The following is a 20,362-nucleotide window of genomic DNA, read 5'->3' as shown; positions in this document are numbered from 1 at the left end:
CATTCTTCCTTTCTTGACATGAGAAACAGTTCTTTTCAGATATCCCATGCCCATCCCGTCTGTCACTTCAAAACGGTTTCCAACAATATTCCCCGAGTGTCAGAAACTCACACTGGATTTTCCCATTTCTACCTGCTTGGTTCTTTGTTTCTATTTTTGCTTTGTCCCTTCAGAAGTGTACTGGAATTATAAACATTCTCTGGCATCTCCCATTAACTGGAACTTACACTGGGAATTTGTGAATAGCTCAAAGCAAGCCTCTCAAACCTTACGACCTTAGATTGAAACTCATCTCATAATCAAAGGAAACCTGACCCCTGGGTGCATGGGTCCTGTCCCTCCCTCCCTCCCTCTGGGATGTCCAGGCATGAATCACACCTGTGCCCGTCTCCAGACAGTCTCCCATGGAAGGAGTGACCCAGCGCCCCCTTGGCAACAGCTCCTGCCAAGCTGCCAACACTGCCTCTGCAGTATCAACATTCTAAACTTTAGGGGAAAGGCTGTGATAAATTTCTGGAAAGTGAATAGGAAGTTGGTTTTTTTTTTTTTTTTAAGGCAGTCTGACACCGAGGGGAGGCAGCAAAAGTATAAATAAGAAGTGTGTGGCTTGGCCAGACGCAGGAAAGCCAGTGGAGTCGCAAAAGAGATGGTAAGTTCATTTTTTTCTCTCTATGGGAAGTTGAAGAGGTGAAGTGCTTTGTACCTGAAGCAGACAGAAGAAAGATTCAGAAAGTAAGGAAGAGCTATAGTCACGGGGCTTTATACTGAACTAAAAAAAAAAAAAAAATTAATAAATTAATAAATAAAGCCTGTTAGAGTTTGAAGGCATTTTCTTCTCTCTTTGAAATGGGGTCTTGATACCTTGACTCATTAAACTCACTATTCTCCTGCCTCAGCTTCCTGGATAGCTAAGGCCGGCAGGTGCACTTCATCACACCCAGTTTGCAGGCATTTTAAAGAGCCGGCTGACCGTTTTGGTTCTTCCAGCATTTAGATAATTTCCATTTCACAAATAGAACCGTTGTGGCTCACAGAGGGCAGGGCAGGCACTTAAGCCGTGACTACATGCTTGTCAGGACTTGATGGTGTTGCATCCAGAGGCTCATTCTCCCTCTGCATAGTTGCTGCTCTTCCACTAAAGCTTGCAGGGCTCCTTGGAGGAGATCTTGGCAAGGCTATCAGCTCTTCGCTAAGTCTGCCTTTCTCCGTTGGATAAAGAGAAGGCCGAGAAAGAGCCTCGGGACATATGTATAGTTGAATGGCTTCTAATTCTCAGCTTTCCTAACTCTTTTTCTAAGTACCAGTAGTTTTCTAGGACGAACCTAGAATATCCACATGGTTCCGACGTAAACTTCTATCTTTCGTGTCACTAACGCAGTTTCCTCATCTGCAGATGGGATGCAATAATAACATTCTTAAACAATATCATAGTAAAGATTCAATAAGATTGCACTGGAGAGCGTTTATATCCAAGGCTCATGTGTAAACGATTAGCGAGTTCTAGCTAATGTTTAGGTGAGAGAGAAAACTCCACAGGTTCTGTGAGGTTGGGGATTGAGGGAAGAGCCAAAGAAAATCATGTACTTTGAACTTGGTGTAATGACTCTGCGTAGAACACGAATAATTTGGGTACTTTTGTGTGTATAGACTGGTGTTAACTTTTAGGTATCTTCTTCCTACAGTGCTACAGACAAAAACCATGTTTGCACATGGTACATCCCTCCGCCCCACTCTCTACTGCAATACACCTTTCCAGTACTTAAAGGGAGGGGAATCTCACCTCACCTGTGTGTGTGTGTGTGTGTGTGTGGGTGGGTGTGGGTGGGTGGGTGGGTGGGTGTGGGTGTGCTCGTGTGTGCGTGCCTGCGTGTGTGCACATAAAATGGAATTTCTTCTGTCTTTTTGCATATCATTCTTCAGAATTGCTTGACGTAAGCAAATGAATCATCAATTTCTTCCTTCTATTCTTTTTGGCATCCTCTTCTATTTCAAAGACATAGTGGCCCAGACGGTGGCATTGTTCAGGATTCTGGTGAAAGTTACAATTCCTCTCTCTAGATGAAAATACAAATATTCGCATAAACTGACCTTTCTAGACAATCTTAGGAGGTTCCTGGACTTCCGGATAGGCTCCAGAAGACCCTTAAGATTTTCCCTCCTGTGCTCTACTCAGATGCTCCCTGCTTTTCACCTTGAAACCAGGCTGGCGCTATGCAATGAGGTGCCGAGGCCCCAGCCCTGAGATTGAGCATAACACTTCAGGGACAGACTTCTTCCTCTTCTAAGAGCACATTTGGCTTTTAAGGTTCAGGGACCTCAGCGCCTCTGTATAAAATCTGCTTCAGGGTTGGATAGTGCCTTCAGGTAGGACCTGAGAGAAGGAAGTTCAGTTCAATCAGCTCACAGGGGACTGCTCCTGCTCAGGGACTTACAGTTAAATTATCCAGAGGTCTGTTAAGGCTTTAGAGGGCCAAGGAGCAGCTCAGGATCTCCGTGTGAATTTTTAACCACCTCAGGCTCCAGCTTCCAGTTTCTGCTGGTCCTTCTATTATTTCTGCTCCATATCGTATTAGGCTGCCAATCAGCTTTTTGCAGTCTGCATCTTTAGAACTTGATACAGAGAGGGTTCTTAGTAAAGCCACCAAAAAAATCAAGTGACTTTTGACATAGCAGGCAGTGCTGAGCAAAACCGCTGGGGAGGCTGGTTCTATAATGAGAGCCACTCCCTTGTCTACCACCTCTGCTGGACAAGCAAAGCAGACACTTTACAATGTCAAACACAAAGAAAAATACTTCGTATTTTTAGGGATGTAACTCATCTAAGATCGTATGGTCTTTTAAAAAATTAACCGAGTGTTTTATTTTAATGATACTGTTTCATTTAGCACATTTAATGGGTATGACTAGTCTAATTTAATATAAGCTTTGATTCTGAGTGGTCAGATATTGGGACTCGTCTTATGTTTATTTGAAATCTGCTTGACTTAGAGACGATTTATTTTCTCTGTGTGTGTTATTGCGGGAGGGAGACACTGCTAGGATCTTGCCCCTCCCCCCCCCCCATCGAGAAACTCAAAGGCATCATGACTGGTACTGTTGCATCGCAATGCCCTGCAATATCTGAGCTTTGAACTCCGTGGTTGTGTGGCTCTTCATCCCTGAGGAGGTCATTATCTCCCCGCCCTTCTCCACTGTCACTGGCTCAGTACATCAGTCCCTCTTACCACGGTAACAGCCTGTCATCTTGTAGCTCAGGCTTCGTGACCCTACTTAACAATGACAACACTGCTAGGTGCATCTTTTCATGGGCCTGCTCTACTCAGAGTCCTGAAGTTGGCTCCCTTTTGCTGACTGGCATTTGACACAAGACTTGACCCCAAGCTACCTTTCCAATTAATCTCCAGAGTCCCAATTTTCTTTCTTTTTTTAAAATTATTTTTGTTTTTATATATGCATATATATATATATATATGCATTTTAAACATCACTCTGACCTCATCATACTTCTCCTAAAGCTGCCCCCTGGACTCTTTGTGCACTTAGACTAAGCTCTCATCCCTTCTTTGGTTCCAAGAGCCTGCATCATCTTTCAGCTGCTTTCCTGTCGTGTTTGTCTGTGTTTATGCCGTCCGTTCCAGCTTCGTTTCTTTCTTTATGTTGTTTGACATTACACTTGTTCCTGTGCTAAAGGCTTTCACGGCCTTCTCCCCACTTCCCACTCGGCAGTTTTCTCTGATCATTTTGCTGTTGAATTAAATGCCACCTTCCCGAAGAGGGCTGCTGCCAAGTCCCTGTCTGACATAGCTCACCAGCCACTCTGTCACACACACAGAATACTACTTTAATTCTTACCCGAACTGTCTTGCATTTTTATGTGTGTGTAGTGCTATCATGTACTCTCTGTGAGGATAGAAACTGAGCCTATTTTCCTTATTTTAACTCTTCTCCGTGGAAATGTCCCTGAGGTATTTTAGGAACTTAGTCATTGTTGAAATAACTAATGGGAAAATAACCCACAGAGAGTAACAAGAGAGTGGTTGTTTGGTGTGGAGAAGGAAGTGGTCTTGATAGCAAAGCTCCTTTAAGGAGACAATGAAAGAGTCGGGGAGTAGGGTCGATACACATGGGTACTCTTGCTGTAAAAACACAGGCAACATAAATACATTATGGAAATCATAGCATCTCTTATTATAACTGCCCCGTGGTGTTGTGAGAAGGAAGTAGGTAATTGAGAGGTAGCAGCAGGAGAGAATAGTCAAACAGGAAGGAGCCATGTTTTGAAGGGTCTTCTATGTGCATCTTGAGGAGTTTAAAAGCGTTGCTTACAGATGAGGAACCACTGACGGCTTTTGAGTAGTAGATAAACAAGATGCTATTATGTTATACATGTCATGCTGGGCTGGGGATATACCTCAATGGCAGGACACTTGCCAAGCATTCATAAAGTCCTGTGTTTGATCCCAGCACAAGAAAGAAAGAAAGAAAGAAAGAAAGAAAGAAAGAAAGAAAGAAGAAAGAAAGAAAGAAAGAAAGAAAGAAAGAAGGAAAGAAGTATTTTGATTGCATTTTGGAGAAAGAACTAGGTAGTATTCAAAAAAGGAGGCAAATTAGAGGCTGATTTCTCAGGTCCAGAAAAGACAATTCAAATGAAAATTTGGAGAGTGTCCAGGTTTCTCACCAGACCGTAAAGTCATTAGCATTTGCTGACAGGTTATTGTAAAAGGTTCAGATAAGGTAAAAATTCTTGGTCCTTCCTGCCTGCTCCTTCTTGAAGAAGGGGCTCAGGTCGTCATGGAGATGTAGGTGAAGGGGCTCAGGTCAGTGTTACTGTTTGATCAGAAGAATTTGCATTGGTTGTATGACTGTCCTTTCATGCCAGAGCCTTCCAGAAAGTTACGTTGAAACTTGCTTTTCTTTTAAAGAGCGGTTGCTATTTCATGTCCTTTAGAATTCCTGAGGCATACCACCTATGGCGCATCCTTCCATCTCCATTTCTCCTCGCCTTATCCCTACATCCTATCTTCATAGAGTTAAGAGAGTCAGTCAAGCTCATCTGAGGATGTAAGAGAGAGAACCGTCATGCTCCTGTTTCTCTCACATCATGTAGAATGAGGGAAAGTCCCAGGGACATATTTTTGCTCTCCTGTGATATCTCCTTATTTAGCACACATCTGCATTACTTCCAGTCACTCTTTTGCCATTGTTATTTTACTTATATTGATTCATTTAGTTTATTTCAAATTTCATTATTCACTCATATATACATATATATACATAATTCATTTTTAAAATAAGTTTTATTGTGAATATTTAAAGTATACAGCATGAGGTAATGGGATACGTACAGGTAGTCAAATAATTGCCATATGAAGCAAATTTATATCCATCGTCTCACATAGTTGCTCATTTTTAATTTTGTTTTTGTGATAAGAATAGCTAAGGTCTCATTTAACAGGAGTCCTTTTATTTCCTATAGTGCTCGTGTTGCGCATTAGGTTTCTTGGCACGGCTCTCAAAACATCTTCCATGTTCATGAGTAGAGTAAATGGCCAGAATATTGTTTTTCACATCTTCCTCGTGTTCTACAACACTTTTTTTTTTTACTCAGACACAATCTCTATTGTCATCATAGGCACTAAATTATGATTATCACTTATTTACTAATTTAACACATTTCCATCTTTTGTGTAGGCATCTCCTGGTCATTATTCTTTCATGTGCCCATTCATCCATCTGCTGGTAGGATTCTTGTCAATCATTAACTATTTGCTCACTTGTGTACAGTTCTTGCTCTTGAGCATTGCCACCAGCATGTCACATTACCTGTGACAAAAAATGAGGACAAGATGGCGCCAAGGGATGGTTGAAGAGTAAGTTTATATTGTAGATATGAGAGAGAGTAAGCCAGGGGCATCTGGAAGGAGCCAGAGTGAACCAGGCCATGAGAGGAGAGGTGGGTGTAGGGAGCAAGAGAGGAAGAGAAGAGAAGAGAAGAGAGAGGGAGGGAGGACGAAGAACACATGGCTGAAGTGACAGGTTTTTATAGGAATCAGAAGCTGGGGAAGAAGGCACCCTGAGAGGAGCTGAGAGACGCTGGTGGCACTTTGGTATGCTAACAGACACCACGGTTAGCCATTTGTTTTCTATGTTGCCAGTTTCTTTGGGAGCTGAGAAGCTGCACGCTCCTGTGTCTGTTCAGTATCCATGCTGGGGGCCTCATGCTCCAGAGTGAGGCCAGAAATAGAGATGCTGATGGGAGACCTTTGCAAGTAGATGATCATAAGGTCTAGCAAGAGAAGAGAAGAGAACCATAAAAGCAGGAACGCACCAAGGACAGAGTTGAGGGAGATTGAAAGGAACAGTAGGAAAAATTGCTCAAGATGTTACAGAAACAGCACATTAAGCAAAATGAATTGGTCTACAGCAAAAAAAAAACTGCTGCACTGAGCTCAAGAAAGAAAACTGTCCTTTAGTTGGGTGACTTGCAACTTCATGATGAAGTTCAAAAGAGCAGTTTGATAAGAAGGTGGAAGTCGTGGGCTAGAAAACAAAGAGGAGGCAGGGGAGTTAAGAATGTTTAGCTAAGGAGGAAGCAGAGGAAGCCAAGAGGATCTAGGCAGGCAGACAAAGGTCAAGAAGGGACATCACCTCTGCTTCTGAACTGCAGAGGTGTGGTCCTACCTCTCTGGCCAGCTCTGTATGCCACCTACAAGCAGTGGTGCTCCTGCACACATCTTCCTGCAAATGGGAGGCTAAAAGACAAAGGTTCTTTTCCCACCTCCTCTCTGCTCCCTCCTTTTCTCCACAGTCACTTTAAGTAGCATTACAAACAACCAGGGTGCTTACACGGGCTTACGTAGTCACAGGATGTTATTTTAATGACCCAGTCTCAGACTCTTTTCCAGCTGCTTCCAGTTTGCAACAGGCTGCCAGACAGCATTAAAGATTAGCAGGGCACATGGCTACTTCACCTAGAGAGACACTTCCTCTTGTTTCAATACTTAACTTGGTTAGTCAAGTATTCAGGTCCCTTAATTCTTCAGCATCCCAGATCCAATACAAAGCTGTGCTGTGGAGCAGGGTCAGTTACAGAAGGCCACCCCACAAATGACATTTTGAAGGAAAATGATTACAAGTAGGACTTTCAAATACTACCCTTCGCACCCACATATAAACCCCCGCCAGCTACCATTAAGTCAAAGTGAGGCCTTGTGTTGATACTTGAGCTTAACATTGGGGTCCATTAAGTGAGGGCAGAATAAAGAAATCCATCCGCCTGATCATGGTGGCTTAATCCCAGCCCTTGGGAGATAGAGACAAGAGGCCAAGGAACTGGCTACATGACAAATTTAAAGTTAGTCTGGATGACATGAGAATTACTACAAAAGAACAAATGGATCCACAAGCCTTTTGGAGTCTAACCATTCCAAATAAGCATTTCCTTCACTGTCTCCCAAGTTCATGATCCCTGTGAGACTAAGATCGATATGCTGACCTGATGGTGTTTACTTGGCTAGCCAACATGGGAGAATCACTTCGGCTCAGTGATGGGAAGTGCTAACTATGGAGTTATTGACTAGAACATCTGCTGAAATGCCTGAGAAACACCGAGTTGATTGGGCAGTGATCCTTGCATCTCCCATGGGACTGTACTAGCCCAGGAGGACAAGTCTTGGTATTCCCGATGGTTGTGAAGAACAATTGTATCATGTTGAAATGGTGCACAAGGGTTTGCGTTCTTCTTCTTTAGATATTGTGACTTGATTAGAGCACCTACCGATTTTCTAAAACCTTGCATCGCTTCAAACCAGTATATTTCTCTCTCTCTCTCTCTCTCTCTCTCTCTCTCTCTCTCTCTCTCTCTCTCTCTCTCACACACACACACACACACACACACAGACACACACCCATGCAATAGAGAATTGGTTAGGGAAATTTTAATTTAAACAAAATCCTATTTAAAAGCTTATACAAATAAACAGACAACTCAGAATAGGAGATAAGGCTACTGGGGATTGTGTTGAAACCAAAGATTATTTAGAAGTTTCGGTAAGTTAATATAGAAACCAGTGACTAAATTTGGGCATCATGATTAAAAACAAAATAGAAGCCTCACCAACTTACTCTCATACACTCCTTAGGCATACTCCAGAGATCCAAAATGCTTAGGAATAACATCAGTGGGACTAGTTGCTTCTCAAGGGCACAGGTAGAATAGCAATGGATTAAAAACTGTCATTTTCCTCAGGGTGGAAACGCAGCTCAGGATCAAAGCCAAACACTGGGTCCTTGCGTCAGGCTCATCAGTAATAGCTTTACTCCACACCTCCTCAATTTTTCAGAAAACTGTGCAACTTGCCCTCCTTCTTAAGTGGAGAGATAAAGATTTTCTTCCTGAAATGTAAAATTATAATTATATTTCCAGAATATTATAAGCATAGCTCTTTAAATACTAGAGTGAGCTGATAACATAAACCATAAGCAGTGTTTAATAATAAGACCATTTCTACCATTCACTTTTTCTCCTGAGATACTGAGTCCCATTCTACTTTCTCTACAGAATTTTAACCTCATAGATATACATGTGTGTTTGTATGTATGTATGTATGTATGTATGTATGTATGTATGTATGTACATACACATATACATATGTATTTGGGTTTTCAATACAAGGTTTCTCTGCATAGCCCTGGCTATCTTGAATCTCACTTTGTAGACAAGGCTGGCCTTAAACTCACAGAAATCCATCTGCCTTTGTTTCCTGAACCCTGTGACTGAAGGTATGCACAAGCACTGCCTAGCTAACCTCATATATTTGTAAACATAAGGCCTTTCTTGCTTATTTATACAAATGAAAATGTAGTAAATAAAAGTAAAATATTTTTAATTATCTGGGACCATAAATCTCCACAGGTTAATTTTTTAAATTTCATCAGCATGATTATTTTTAGCGCACAATTAGGCTGTAACACATACACTACAGATTTGGGGCTGGAGAGATGTGGGTTCTGGCAATTCAGAATTTGTACACAGTAATGGCTTTAGGTAGTTATCTCGCTGAAGGAGTAGAAAGGCTACATTTAAACACAAGGCCATTGTTTTTCTATTGGTGATAATGTTAGAGCAGCTGCGGGTAGGGGTGCGGTTACTGGTACCCTTGCTCAGCTTGGTCATGCCTCACACTCTGCAGCCTCAAAGGCAACGCAGTATCAGTTTGTAGTCTTAGAGGATTTTGAAGGTAAAAATGTCAAGTAGACAGTGCCTGTGTCCAAAGTCTGCAGCTGTCGTTTGTAAGATGTCATTTAGATGCTACAGGTCTGCGTGCAGTAAGAACTTGGACAAGAGGAGCCTTTCTAGAACTTGCCTGTGTAAAAGCATCTTTAAGAGCCAATAGGTTGGTACCGTCTTCACAGCCTCTTTAAGATAGGACTCAGGAGAGCGATGATAAATCGGAGGGCAGTAGAAGGTTTGCAGCACCCTCCTGCCGGCAATAGGAGTCATCCCAACGATTCTCACCCAAATTTGTATGGCGGCACTGGTTGTTTGTAGACACTAAAAGAAAGTTTTCTTGTTCATTTCAGGCCGGCTGCCTAAACACTTCCTGGAAGCCAAGACTCGGGAGTGTGGTCCTGGGAGCTGCTCAGTTCATCTGGCTCAGCGCTTTCATCTCTGGTAAATGCTAGGTTAACTAACTCTTCCCCATGGCCCTGAGTACTTAGGAGAGATCCTAGGGCCAAGAGGGAGCAGTGTGGGACTATAGCATGATGTGAGACATGGGAAACCATTCACATCCCACAGGAAAAGCACACCTCACACCATCACACTGATGTACAAAGCTTCAGAAACAGCGAGCCGATATATCCATGATGAACATCATTATAAGGCATTATAAGGCACCGGCCCACCACATTCTCAGAGACTCACAAGAATATCTGAGTTTCTTTACATGTAATTTTGGAGGCTGGAAAGATGACTCAACCGTTCAAGCGGTTCAAAACCGCTGCTTTTTCCAGAGGACCCAACTGTAGTTTCCAGCACCTATATCAAGTGGCTTAAAACCTCCTGAAACTCCAGTACTCCAGTACTTGACACTCCTGCCTCAGCCAATAACTGTACACAAGCAGTGCACATAAGCCCTCACAGGCACACGCACACACAAACAAAAATAAAAGTAAAATTTTTTCAAAGTTGAAGTAAATGATTTTATATGTGGTATTAGCACATTTATCAATTTCTTTGGCTGATGAAAACAGTGCAATACTGGCTGTGCCAAAAGTAATCTCTTCTTCTTCTTCTTCTTCTTCTTCTTCTTCTTCTTCTTCTTCTTCTTCTTCTTCTTTTTAAGACAAGATCTTACTATGCAGACCAGGCTGGCCTCAAACTTATGATCCTTCTGCTCCGGCCTCCCGAGTTTTCAGGTTATGGGTGTGTACCGCCATGCCTGCCTGCCTCCAGAGTAAAGCCTCGAGGTGCTAGTATGGCAGACCCTGGCGGGGCAGTGGAGGAGAGGGTCAAACAGAAACAGAGCTGTGTGGACAGGAAAGGAGTTGTTCCCAGGCCTGCTTGCTGCCAGTGTCCACCTCTTCTGGGGGACACGGCCTCTTGTAGCTCGTGAGCTCCCTCGGGCTCCCGTAACAGCCTCTGCATCAAAGGGAACATACTTCATTGAACCCATTTGCTATCACACGCACTTACAAGGAAAGGTCTATTTTAATGCGCGAATAAACAGATTTGGAGGAGGTCATCTATCAGAGAGAAACAGCTAAGAGAAGTCAAGTGTGCGGCTGCCAGGTCGGAAGATGCTTCTCACCCTAGCCCTGTCAAAGCAGGCATCTACTGAATGACTGCGAAGGGTCAAACACTGTGACTCATGGTAAAGACCAAGAGCTGGGCGCACAGCGGTGGGTGTGGGTCCCCCTCATGGAAACTGGTATTACAACATGGGGCAAGAAGAGAAGTGGGGGGGCTGAAGGAAGAAAGACAAAGTTTACCTGAAGCCAGAAGAGGGGGAACTTAACCAGGGGTGAAGGCGGAGGGTCACCAGCACAGTCGGAAGTAGCCAGGCATGGTGGCACATGTTTGTCACTCTAGTACTTGGGAGACGGAGGCGGAGCTCCTGACCAGCCTGTGCTATTCTGTAAGATCCTGACTCAACAAAACAAAATAAACAAAGAAGTAGGTGTTCTACAAGGGAGAAAGTAAACACGGTGGGCACCGAGACTGAGCCAGCAGGAGCCCTCAGTCTCTATGGTCCATGGCAGCACCTCCAGCACACATGTATGTGCCCTGTGATGTGAGCTTTTGCACAAACAACTCATTTGTGCAACGGGAGTAGACTGGATGGACTCTAAGCTCTCCTCTGCCTCTGGTATCTTGGGATCCAAAATTTTTAACAGCCCTAGTCTTTTTAGAAGACGATGTCTTCCTGTTCTGGCTTTATATGCACTTTTAAGTGAAAAAATTAGAAGACACTCCTTTCCCCTAAAATAACATCAGTCGGAAAATAGGCTTGCTCTTGGCACTCATCTTCTGGTGAGCTGTTCATCTTACTTGCAGAAATAAGCTTGGAAACAGATTGAGGCCAGTGAGTGATACTAACCCGGCGCTTATTTCCACCCATCCCCCACTCCCCACCCCACAGAGTTTGTGAATCAGAAGGAAGTGGCAGCGTGGACCTACAACTACAGCAGAACGGCGTACTCGTGGAAATTGTCACGGGCCTTCTGCAGGAGGCACTTCACAGACTTAGTGGCCATCCAGAATTGGGAAGAAATCGATTACCTCAATAACATCATCCCGTACTTCAGCTCTTACTACTGGATCGGCATCCGAAAGATCAATAATAAGTGGACGTGGGTGGGCACCAACAAGACTCTCACGGAGGAGGCTGAGAACTGGGCCGACAACGAGCCCAACAACAAGGGCAACAACCAGGACTGCGTGGAGATCTACATTAAGCGGAAGGTGGCCCCTGGCAAGTGGAACGACGAGCCCTGCTCTAAACGAAAGCGGGCCCTGTGCTACACAGGTGAGGCCGCCGCTGCTCAGCCGATAGCATCTCTTAAAAACACGCCTTTTCTTGTTGAGGAGTGTAACCACTGACTTAGTAACATGGGTCACAAGGTCAGGTACGAGAAAGGGCGGAACTCATCAGCATCCCTTAGCACCTTGGAGAATATAAGATCAAGATTAGAGAAAACCATCTATTTGAAACTAGAAGGGACGTTAGTATTGCCTACCCCATCCTCATTATTACTGAGGACACAATACTCAGCAATTCTCTCTCTCTCTCTCTCTCTCTCTCTCTCTCTCTCTCTCTCCCTCCCTCCCTCTTCCTCCCTTCCTCTCTTCCTTCCTTTCTTTCTTTCTTTCTTTCTTTCTTTCTTTCTTTCTTTCTTTCTTTCTTTCTTGTTGTTTTGAGACAAGGTTTCTCTATGTAGCCTTGGCTATCCTGGACTCACTTTGTAGACCAGGCTGGTTTGGAACTCACAGAGATCCACCTGCCTCTGCCTCCCTAGTGCTGGGATTAAAGGCCATGAGGCTTTCAAAAAAATTTTACAAGATAGAAAATACATTGAAAATTACTGACATAGTGGTTGCTATTTCTGTACCTGTCAACTAGGTACAATTTTCCAAAAACACCGATATGATCCATTCCTAACAACCCATAATTCTAGACAGTTCTGACATTGACTGACATTTTGGACTCTAGGATGTAAAGAGGCTTCCTTTGGGTGAGTGATGACACATAGACAGGAAGATTGCAATGAGATATTAAGTTAGCTGCTGAAATAACTATCTGTAAGATTTTTCAGGTCTCGGCACACATGATCATGAGAAGATTTATTTTTTGAGTCTCTGTTAATCTCCTTCCTGGAGACCCAAGGAAATAAATGCTGTTAAGTTGCCTGAAAACAGTGTGTGAGCACCCCCACCGAATCTAACTGTCTTGGAGTAAAAGTTGGGGTCAGGGTGTGGGATATTTTTGGTTAGAAACATGAAACCCATTATGCTCCACATGAGAGAGTTGCTCTGTCCACACATCTGTTTGTGGCTGAACTTGTGGCTCGGTCTACACACAGCTCTGCCCTTGTTTGGAAATACGAACTGTGTCATCCAACAGGAGCCTTAGAGTACTGGAAGTCAGCCTCCTACCCTTCACGTCTAGAACTTTTTCTACACCATGACACATTAGCATAAGAAGGTACAGGTTGAGAGGAATCCATCACCGTTCCTAAGAGACACTACTGTAACGAATACCCACTAGTACTGAACACTAATTGCATTCGGGGTCACCTTATGTAATTCCGTGTGTGCTGTTTGTCTATTTAGTATTTAGTCACACTGCGCCCTCATGGCGCTTTGGCAGCCAGGCCCTTCTATAGCCCTCAGTTTTCTGTTGTCCCTCCACAGGACTTAGGCTGACCCTCTGCATGGCTCCTGAGAGGGTCCTGTGAGTGCCTGTGGTTCTGACCTTTCTTGTATCCACGCAGCCTCCTGCCATAACACGTCCTGCAGCCAGCAAGGGGAGTGCATTGAGACTATTGATAACTACACCTGCTCCTGCTATCCGGGCTTCTATGGGCCAGACTGCGCAAACGGTGAGGCTGGGGCTAAAGTAACATTGGTCTTATGTGAGAGATGGTTCCAGAAAGAAAGTTGTGATAGAGTCTCTCTTGCAAATAAGACAAGCGGCAGGTCCCCAGTGCTGTCTGTCTGCCTGTTCCATATGGTTGTCTCAAACCACCTGGGATAAAACCCACTTTGTTCCTGAAGAGACCATTCACCAATGATATTTCAAGGAGTAAAAGAGAAACACAAAGATAGGAAGATGAAATGAAAGCCTTAGGGCTGGAGAGATGGCTCAGTGGTTAGGAGCACTGGCTGCTCTTCCAGAGGACCCAGGTTCAATCCCCGACATCCACATGGCAGCTCACACCTGCTTATAACTCCAGTTCCAGCAGATCTGACTTCTTCATAAAGACATATATGCAGGCAAAACACCAATGCACACAAAATAAAAATAAGCACTGAATTTTTTTTAACAAAATGAAAGCCTTAAAGTTAATTTTACCTATTCAAAAAAAAAAAAACCAAACTGGTGAGTAAATTGAGCTGTCAAAAAATATACATGATTTTCTAAGATGATGGCAATAAAAGGAACCAGATTAAGAGGGAAGGCCAGGGTTAGGAGTGTAAAAACAGAATGTAAAGAGATTTGCAACTTGCTGTAGATATAGCAAAAAATTTAAGTCTACAATAAGGGAAAAAAAAAATCAACATTTATCCCCTACAGTCAAAGGATGTGGACTGTTTGCCATCCCACAACATGCACTCATGAAATGCAGCCACCCCCCAAGGGACATCTCTTTCAACTCATGGTGTACCTTTCACTGTGATGAGGGGTACAAGCTGAATGGCCCCAGCCAGGTGGAGTGTTTGCCTTCCGGAATCTGGGCCGAAAGCCCTCCACAGTGTAAACGTACATAGACCTTACATTTTCCATCCTCCATACTAAGTCATTAGAATTTGGGAGATTACATATGGGGATAGTGAGCTTTCCACAGCTTTAAAAACTTGAGAAATAGGGGCTGAAAACACATCTCAGGGGTTAAGAGCACTGGCTGCTCTTCCAGAGGGCCCAGGTTCAGTCCTCAGCATCTGTGTGCATGGTGGTTTATAGCCATCTGTAATTCCAGTTTCAGGGAATCCATCACCTTCTTTTGGCCTCTGCAGGCATGAGGCAAACATGTGGTATAGTGGCATACATGCAGGCAAAGCACCCACACACATAAAGTCATCTAAAGTAAATGAAAATTAAAAAATAAAAAATAAAAACTAGAGAAATAATAAGGGTCTACACTAGATGGAAATTCTAGCTACCACAATTATTTGTCAATCAGGCTAACCTAGATTTTCTTTTTCATGATGCGTCTCCTGCCTGTACAGAGGTGATAGTTGTTTTTTTCCATCCCTGGGCAAAAACATTGCAAAGGAAATTCTTTCCTTGAGTTACTTGTAAAGCAAGCTGTGAGCAGTGATGAGGCTCAGAATTGAGCATCTGAGTCTTCTAAAGCAAAACCATGGATACGTGCATCTCTGAGTAGCTGTTGAGCTCTGCTTAACCAGCTAAGGATGACCTTGCCTGACACTTTGGGAAAGGATAAATTCCACAGAAGCCTAACACTTCCGGAGGGCTGGATAAAACGTGTCCCAGAATGCACACCAAACGTCATGGCTCGGTGCTTACTCCTGGCCTCGCCCTGAACAGTCCTCAAGGAGTGAAGCCTGGCTAGCGTCTGTCCTGCAGGAGCGTTCCAGCACCAACCTAGCTGGAGCTTTGTTGTGAGGAGGGACTCACTGAATTTGGCCAGAGATGGAGCAGGGGAGCACCAGGGGTGGGCACAGCTCAGGCTCCACCAGTGGTGGGCACAGCCTGGGCCCCACTAGGGGTGGGCACAGCTCGGGCCCCACCTTGCAGAAAAGCCATTCTGAATCGTTAAATTTTAATTTTCCTCCCACCCACTTCAGAGCTAGCAATCTGGAATGGGAAAACAGTCTCAGTGTGTGGAAGAGTCGAGAGCTGATCTTGCTATTTCAAAATAGAAAAATCTCCTCTCCCCCCCCCATATAATATGCTATAAACAGTCTCAGGATGGTGTCATTCGTACATCTCATACAAGAGGTCAACTACATCAATGTGTGCACCTTTCGGGCCGGCTTATAATACATCACTCATGTGTTTTATAGCAGAGGGCATATGCATCAACGCATAAACACTAGATGACCTTCTGGAACAGGCTTTTAATTACCCAAAGCATAAAGAATGTCAAGGACGGGGTACGCTGAGCACTGGGACCCCATGTCTGGACATCTTCCCAGCTCCACCCAGTTTCCATAGGCAAAGCCACACTGTCCCCTGCATGTGTGACTTCCATCCGTCTGACCTTTCATTATTGTTGGGTTTTTCCGTTCAGCTGTGCAGTGTCAGAGCCTGGAAGCTCCTATCCATGCAACCATGGACTGTGTGCACCCGCATGCTGCCTTTGCCTATGGCTCCAGCTGTACATTTGAGTGCCATCCTGGATATCAAGTGAGGGGCTCAGACACGCTCCGCTGCACTAGCTCTGGCCGGTGGGCTAATCCATTGCCAACCTGTGAAGGTAAGATTAGTTTTTTTACCAGCTTTTGAGATAGCCTAGAAGGAGTCGTGTCATAGTGGAATGACCCAGGACTCTTAATGTCAAGGCAGCCTTCTCTGGGATTGTATTTGTTCAGCCGCCGCGTGTGACGAGGTTTCTCATCTGTGAAACAGGGCTAAGAACCACCAGGTGCCTTGTGAGAATTAAGCATACGAAATGCACGCAATGAAATAGCAAGGAAAAGCAGGACGTGGTGTCACGTGGATGTAATCTCAGCGCTTGACAGCCTAAGACAGTAGGGTTTCTGCAAAGTAAACGTCAACCTGCATTGCACAGGGAGGTGGAAGCCAGCTTGGGCTACATAGTGACACCACATCTAAAACATGAAATAAAGAAAAGACACGGGAAAGAGAAGCAGTGGGAAGTATAAAATACAGAAGACAGACCTGGGCACTTGCTTCTTTCAGGTTCTGCCTGTTTCAAACGCATCCCCTTCGTGTCCCACTGGCTGTGCCTCTGCAGGGCACTGTCCTGTACTTGGAAAGGAGTTAAAGTGGTAGCTATAGGGATAATGAGATCTGGGGCAAAAATCTTTGGCTGTAGGATCTGCAAAGGGATAAAGGAACCTGCATTAAAGAACAGCTGTGGTGCAACTCCGAGTGATTACGTAACACGCAGAGACTGGACTATGCGCAGTTGCTCCATCCCTAACACGCAGAGACTGGACTATGCGCAGCTGCTCCATCCCTCCATCTTATAGGGCAGAGAGAGGAGGAGACTGATGACTGGAATAGTAAATTCCCAGATCAGGATTGCAAGCCAGGCTCAAATACTGTGAGCTCTGAGATGTTTGCGAGGGGCTGGGACAATGGTTCAGTGCATAAGTGTGAACATCTGATGCATAAACACAGTAACGCATAAACAGCGCAGTGCAGGCTCTGGGAGAGTTCACACAGGGAGTCCCCGCTTCGCAGTTAACGTGGACAAGGAAGCCTTTTGAAGGAAAAAAAGAAGTCACAACTGAGATCTGAAGAGTGAATCGGACAAAGAGGGACATGGGAATGGTACTTTCCTTTGGACATAGAAAGCATGGAGGTTAAAAGCCAGGCAGTGGTGGCACATGCCTTTAATCCCAGCACTTGGGAGGCAGAGGCAGGCAGATCATTGTGAGTTTGAGGCCAGCCTGGTCTACAAAGGAAGTCCAGGATTGTCAAGGCTACATAGAGAAACCCTATCTCAAAAAACAAAAGCAAGCAAACAAACAAAAAGAAAGAAAGAAAGAAAAGAGAAGAAAAAGAAAAAAAGAAAAAAAAGAAAGCTTTGAGGTTTTGAATGCATAGTCGATTCAGGCAGGAAAGCAGCAGCATCTTCCAGTACATTCTTCTGAAAAAGGCTTAGCATCTGCCACTTTCCCCTTCAGCCATTGCCTGTGAACCTCTGGAGAGCCCCATCCACGGGAGTGTGGACTGCTCCCCGTCCTCAGGAGTCCTGGAGTACAACAGCAGCTGCATTTTCCATTGTGAGGAGGGCTTCACGCTGACAGGAAATGATGTCGTTCAGTGTGCTGACTTGGGACAGTGGACAGCCCCAGCCCCAGTCTGTGAAGGTACTGTGACACCAAATCATTTCTCAGCCATTCCTCGGCACCTCTGAGGCACTATGGGCAGTGAAGGACACTACCATTCACTTGTCTGTCAGACATTCACAGAGTGCCTGAGACGTGCTGGGCTCTTGGTGTTTTGTGCCAAGGATCAAACAGTGGGCAGAGCAAGTTTTAAGTACAGTGTTCCCGACAGTGCAATCACTGTGAGACTTGCTTTTGTTCGCATGTTTGGAGTAGGTTGAGAAGATCAGCATTGAGGAACAGCATGAGGAACAGCATGAGGAACAGCATGAAATGGTAGAAAAGGAATGGACAAGGAACTTAGTCTAAGTCTCTCATTTTTTGTCAGCAAGCTTTTAGGCTCTCTGAGTTCTGTGACTTCTGTTAAAATGAGAAGCTAATACGAATTTGACCCACTTATATCACCAATAGTTGTGAGCTGATGTTTTTAAGTCACTAACAGTGCTGTCAACTTTATAAACATAAAGAAAACCTCCATGAAACAGTTACTTTGTAAATCCTAAGTCTGTGATCTTATTTGACAAAATGACTCTTTTGCAGTATTTCATGTTTTCAGTGTTCTGCTCTAAAATAAAAACCAAGTCACAAGGAGGTCACTGGGATTGCTTTATTTTGCAAAGGGTACCTGTACAAAACCAAGTTCTGGAAGTACGTGATAGCATCTTATGTCACCATTTACTGGTACTCGTCAACAGCTGTGTGAATCCCTGGGTCTATGAATGCCCTGATTTTGAACAAAGCTATTGGTTCTCCAGAGATTTGCAAGTACTTGAAGAGATATGTGTATCTTCAGGGTCATGGTGGCACTGCTCAAATAGTAAAATGAGCATCAAGTGAACAGCAAAGGATGGATAGATACACAAATTCTGGTATCCAGATATCCTAGGATACTATTCAGCTTTGGAAAAGGACTTCCAACATATGCAGCAACATGAATAGATCTTAAAGACAATGATCACCCTAAACTCGAGTAATCTATGATTCTCCCTCTATATGCTATTTAAAGCAACAAAATCATGGAGACAGAAAGTGTGACAGGGGAGAGGGAAAGAGTTAGTGGAGTTCAGCTCAAGGCTATGAAGAGGCCCAGGGGTCCCGCTCAAACTAAGGCACCTGCCAAGGACAATACAGGCGGTAAACCTTAAACCCCTACCCAGATCTAGCCAATGGACAGAACACTCTCCACAGTAGAGTGGAGAGTGGGATATGACTTTCTCACATACTCTGGTGCCTCACCTTTGACCATGTCTCCTGGAGGGGGAGACCTGGTGGCACTCAGAGGAAGGATAGCAGGTTACCAAGAAGAGACTTGATACCCTATGAGCATATACAGGGGGAGGTAATCCCCCTCAGGAACAGTCATAGGGGAGGGGAATAAGGGAAAAATGGGAGGGAGGGAAGAAGGGGAGGATACAAGGGATGGGATAACCATTGAGATGTAACAAGAATAAATTAATAAAGAAAAACAAACAAAAAAATAAATGCTGCATGTATTTAGCATAACGAAAACGCTGAAAGGAAAAGCAAGCAGCGGAGGAATAAAGGTTTATGCCTCACGGTGGTAAAACAGTGCAGATGATTGAATGTGTGTGTTGTCTAGGAGACACAGACATGCTAAGCCCTGTGCAGTCTTTAAAGGGCTCACAAGGGATTGCTCAAGCAATTGTCTGCCGGCAAGTAAATATCAAATGATCCAGAGCAGATGGTTGGATGTTTTCTTAAGCATCTGGAACCGAAGCCTTAGTAACTCCTTTTATAGTCCTTGCTGGTGTTTCTAGGTCAGTAGTCAAGGTCTACAACTGCAGCACAGCCTTGAGGCGAGCTCCGGTGTCTGCCTGCGCCTCTGTGGCTGCTGCTGTGGCTAGCAGCCAGGATTTACTGAGCACTTCCTTTGATCTCAGATAGTCTAATGACAAGAGGCAGTGAAAGCTATCATTCATATTTAAAAGGTGAAAAATATGAAATAGGTGTGTTCTCTCCAGATGGGACAATCTTATATATTTAATGATTATAGTATAGTGAGAGAAGACTAGATAAGGCAGTGGGGATGAAAACGAGTAAGGCACCGTTATATATGGATGTGTGTATGTGCATGTATGTATGTATACATAAAATGTCATAATGAAGCACATCGCTTTGTGTGCTAAGTAATATTGTTTTACAAAAAAAAATCACAATTTGATCATAATCATAATTTTATTCTGCTTTTCTATTGGATGTTATACAGAGATACACCTATAAAATTTTCTGCAAATAAAACATGGATTTTAAGAATCATGAATATTCCTTTCATGAATCCACCATTTACCTTCAGCCCCACCTATGCTCGTTTCACCCTTACAAGCAATGTCTTGACAAAAATCTCAGAGTTTCCTTGTGCATCTTGATTTTATGCTGTTCAGAGATTCTTGAGCGCAAGGGTATGAAAGCTCAAGATTTATTGGTACATATTACCAAACTGCTCTACACCGGCTCAGCCATCACTGGTTCAAACAGTTTTCCTTATAAAATCCACCAAGTATCATCGACAATTAATGGCAACCTTTTTGTCTTCTAAGTTAAACAAGCCCAACTCACAAATTCTTAAAGACCGTG

At 43.9% G+C, this 20,362-nt stretch overlaps 1 protein-coding gene across 2 annotated transcripts in view; it reads left to right on the top strand.

The window, feature by feature from the left end:
• Nucleotides 1–550: 550 nt before the first annotated feature.
• SELP (selectin P) overlaps nt 551–20,362 on the top strand; it is a 36,264-nt gene continuing 16,452 nt past the window's right edge. For both annotated transcript variants that reach the window (XM_084785970.1, XM_084785969.1), the window contains exons 1-6: nt 551–649; nt 9,583–9,673; nt 11,643–12,029; nt 13,495–13,602; nt 15,979–16,164; nt 17,564–17,749. In XM_084785970.1, coding sequence (XP_084642096.1) covers nt 647–649; nt 9,583–9,673; nt 11,643–12,029; nt 13,495–13,602; nt 15,979–16,164; nt 17,564–17,749 — 961 coding nt within the window. In that variant the 5' untranslated portion in view covers nt 551–646. The remainder of the gene's footprint in view (nt 650–9,582; nt 9,674–11,642; nt 12,030–13,494; nt 13,603–15,978; nt 16,165–17,563; nt 17,750–20,362) is intronic.

This window comes from Acomys minous (genome assembly GCF_964271855.1).
Source record: "Acomys minous genome assembly, chromosome: 1".
NCBI lineage: Eukaryota > Metazoa > Chordata > Mammalia > Rodentia > Muridae > Acomys > Acomys minous.
The sequence above is the reverse complement of the archived record's forward strand: the minus strand, read 5'-3'. Positions and strand labels throughout refer to the sequence as shown.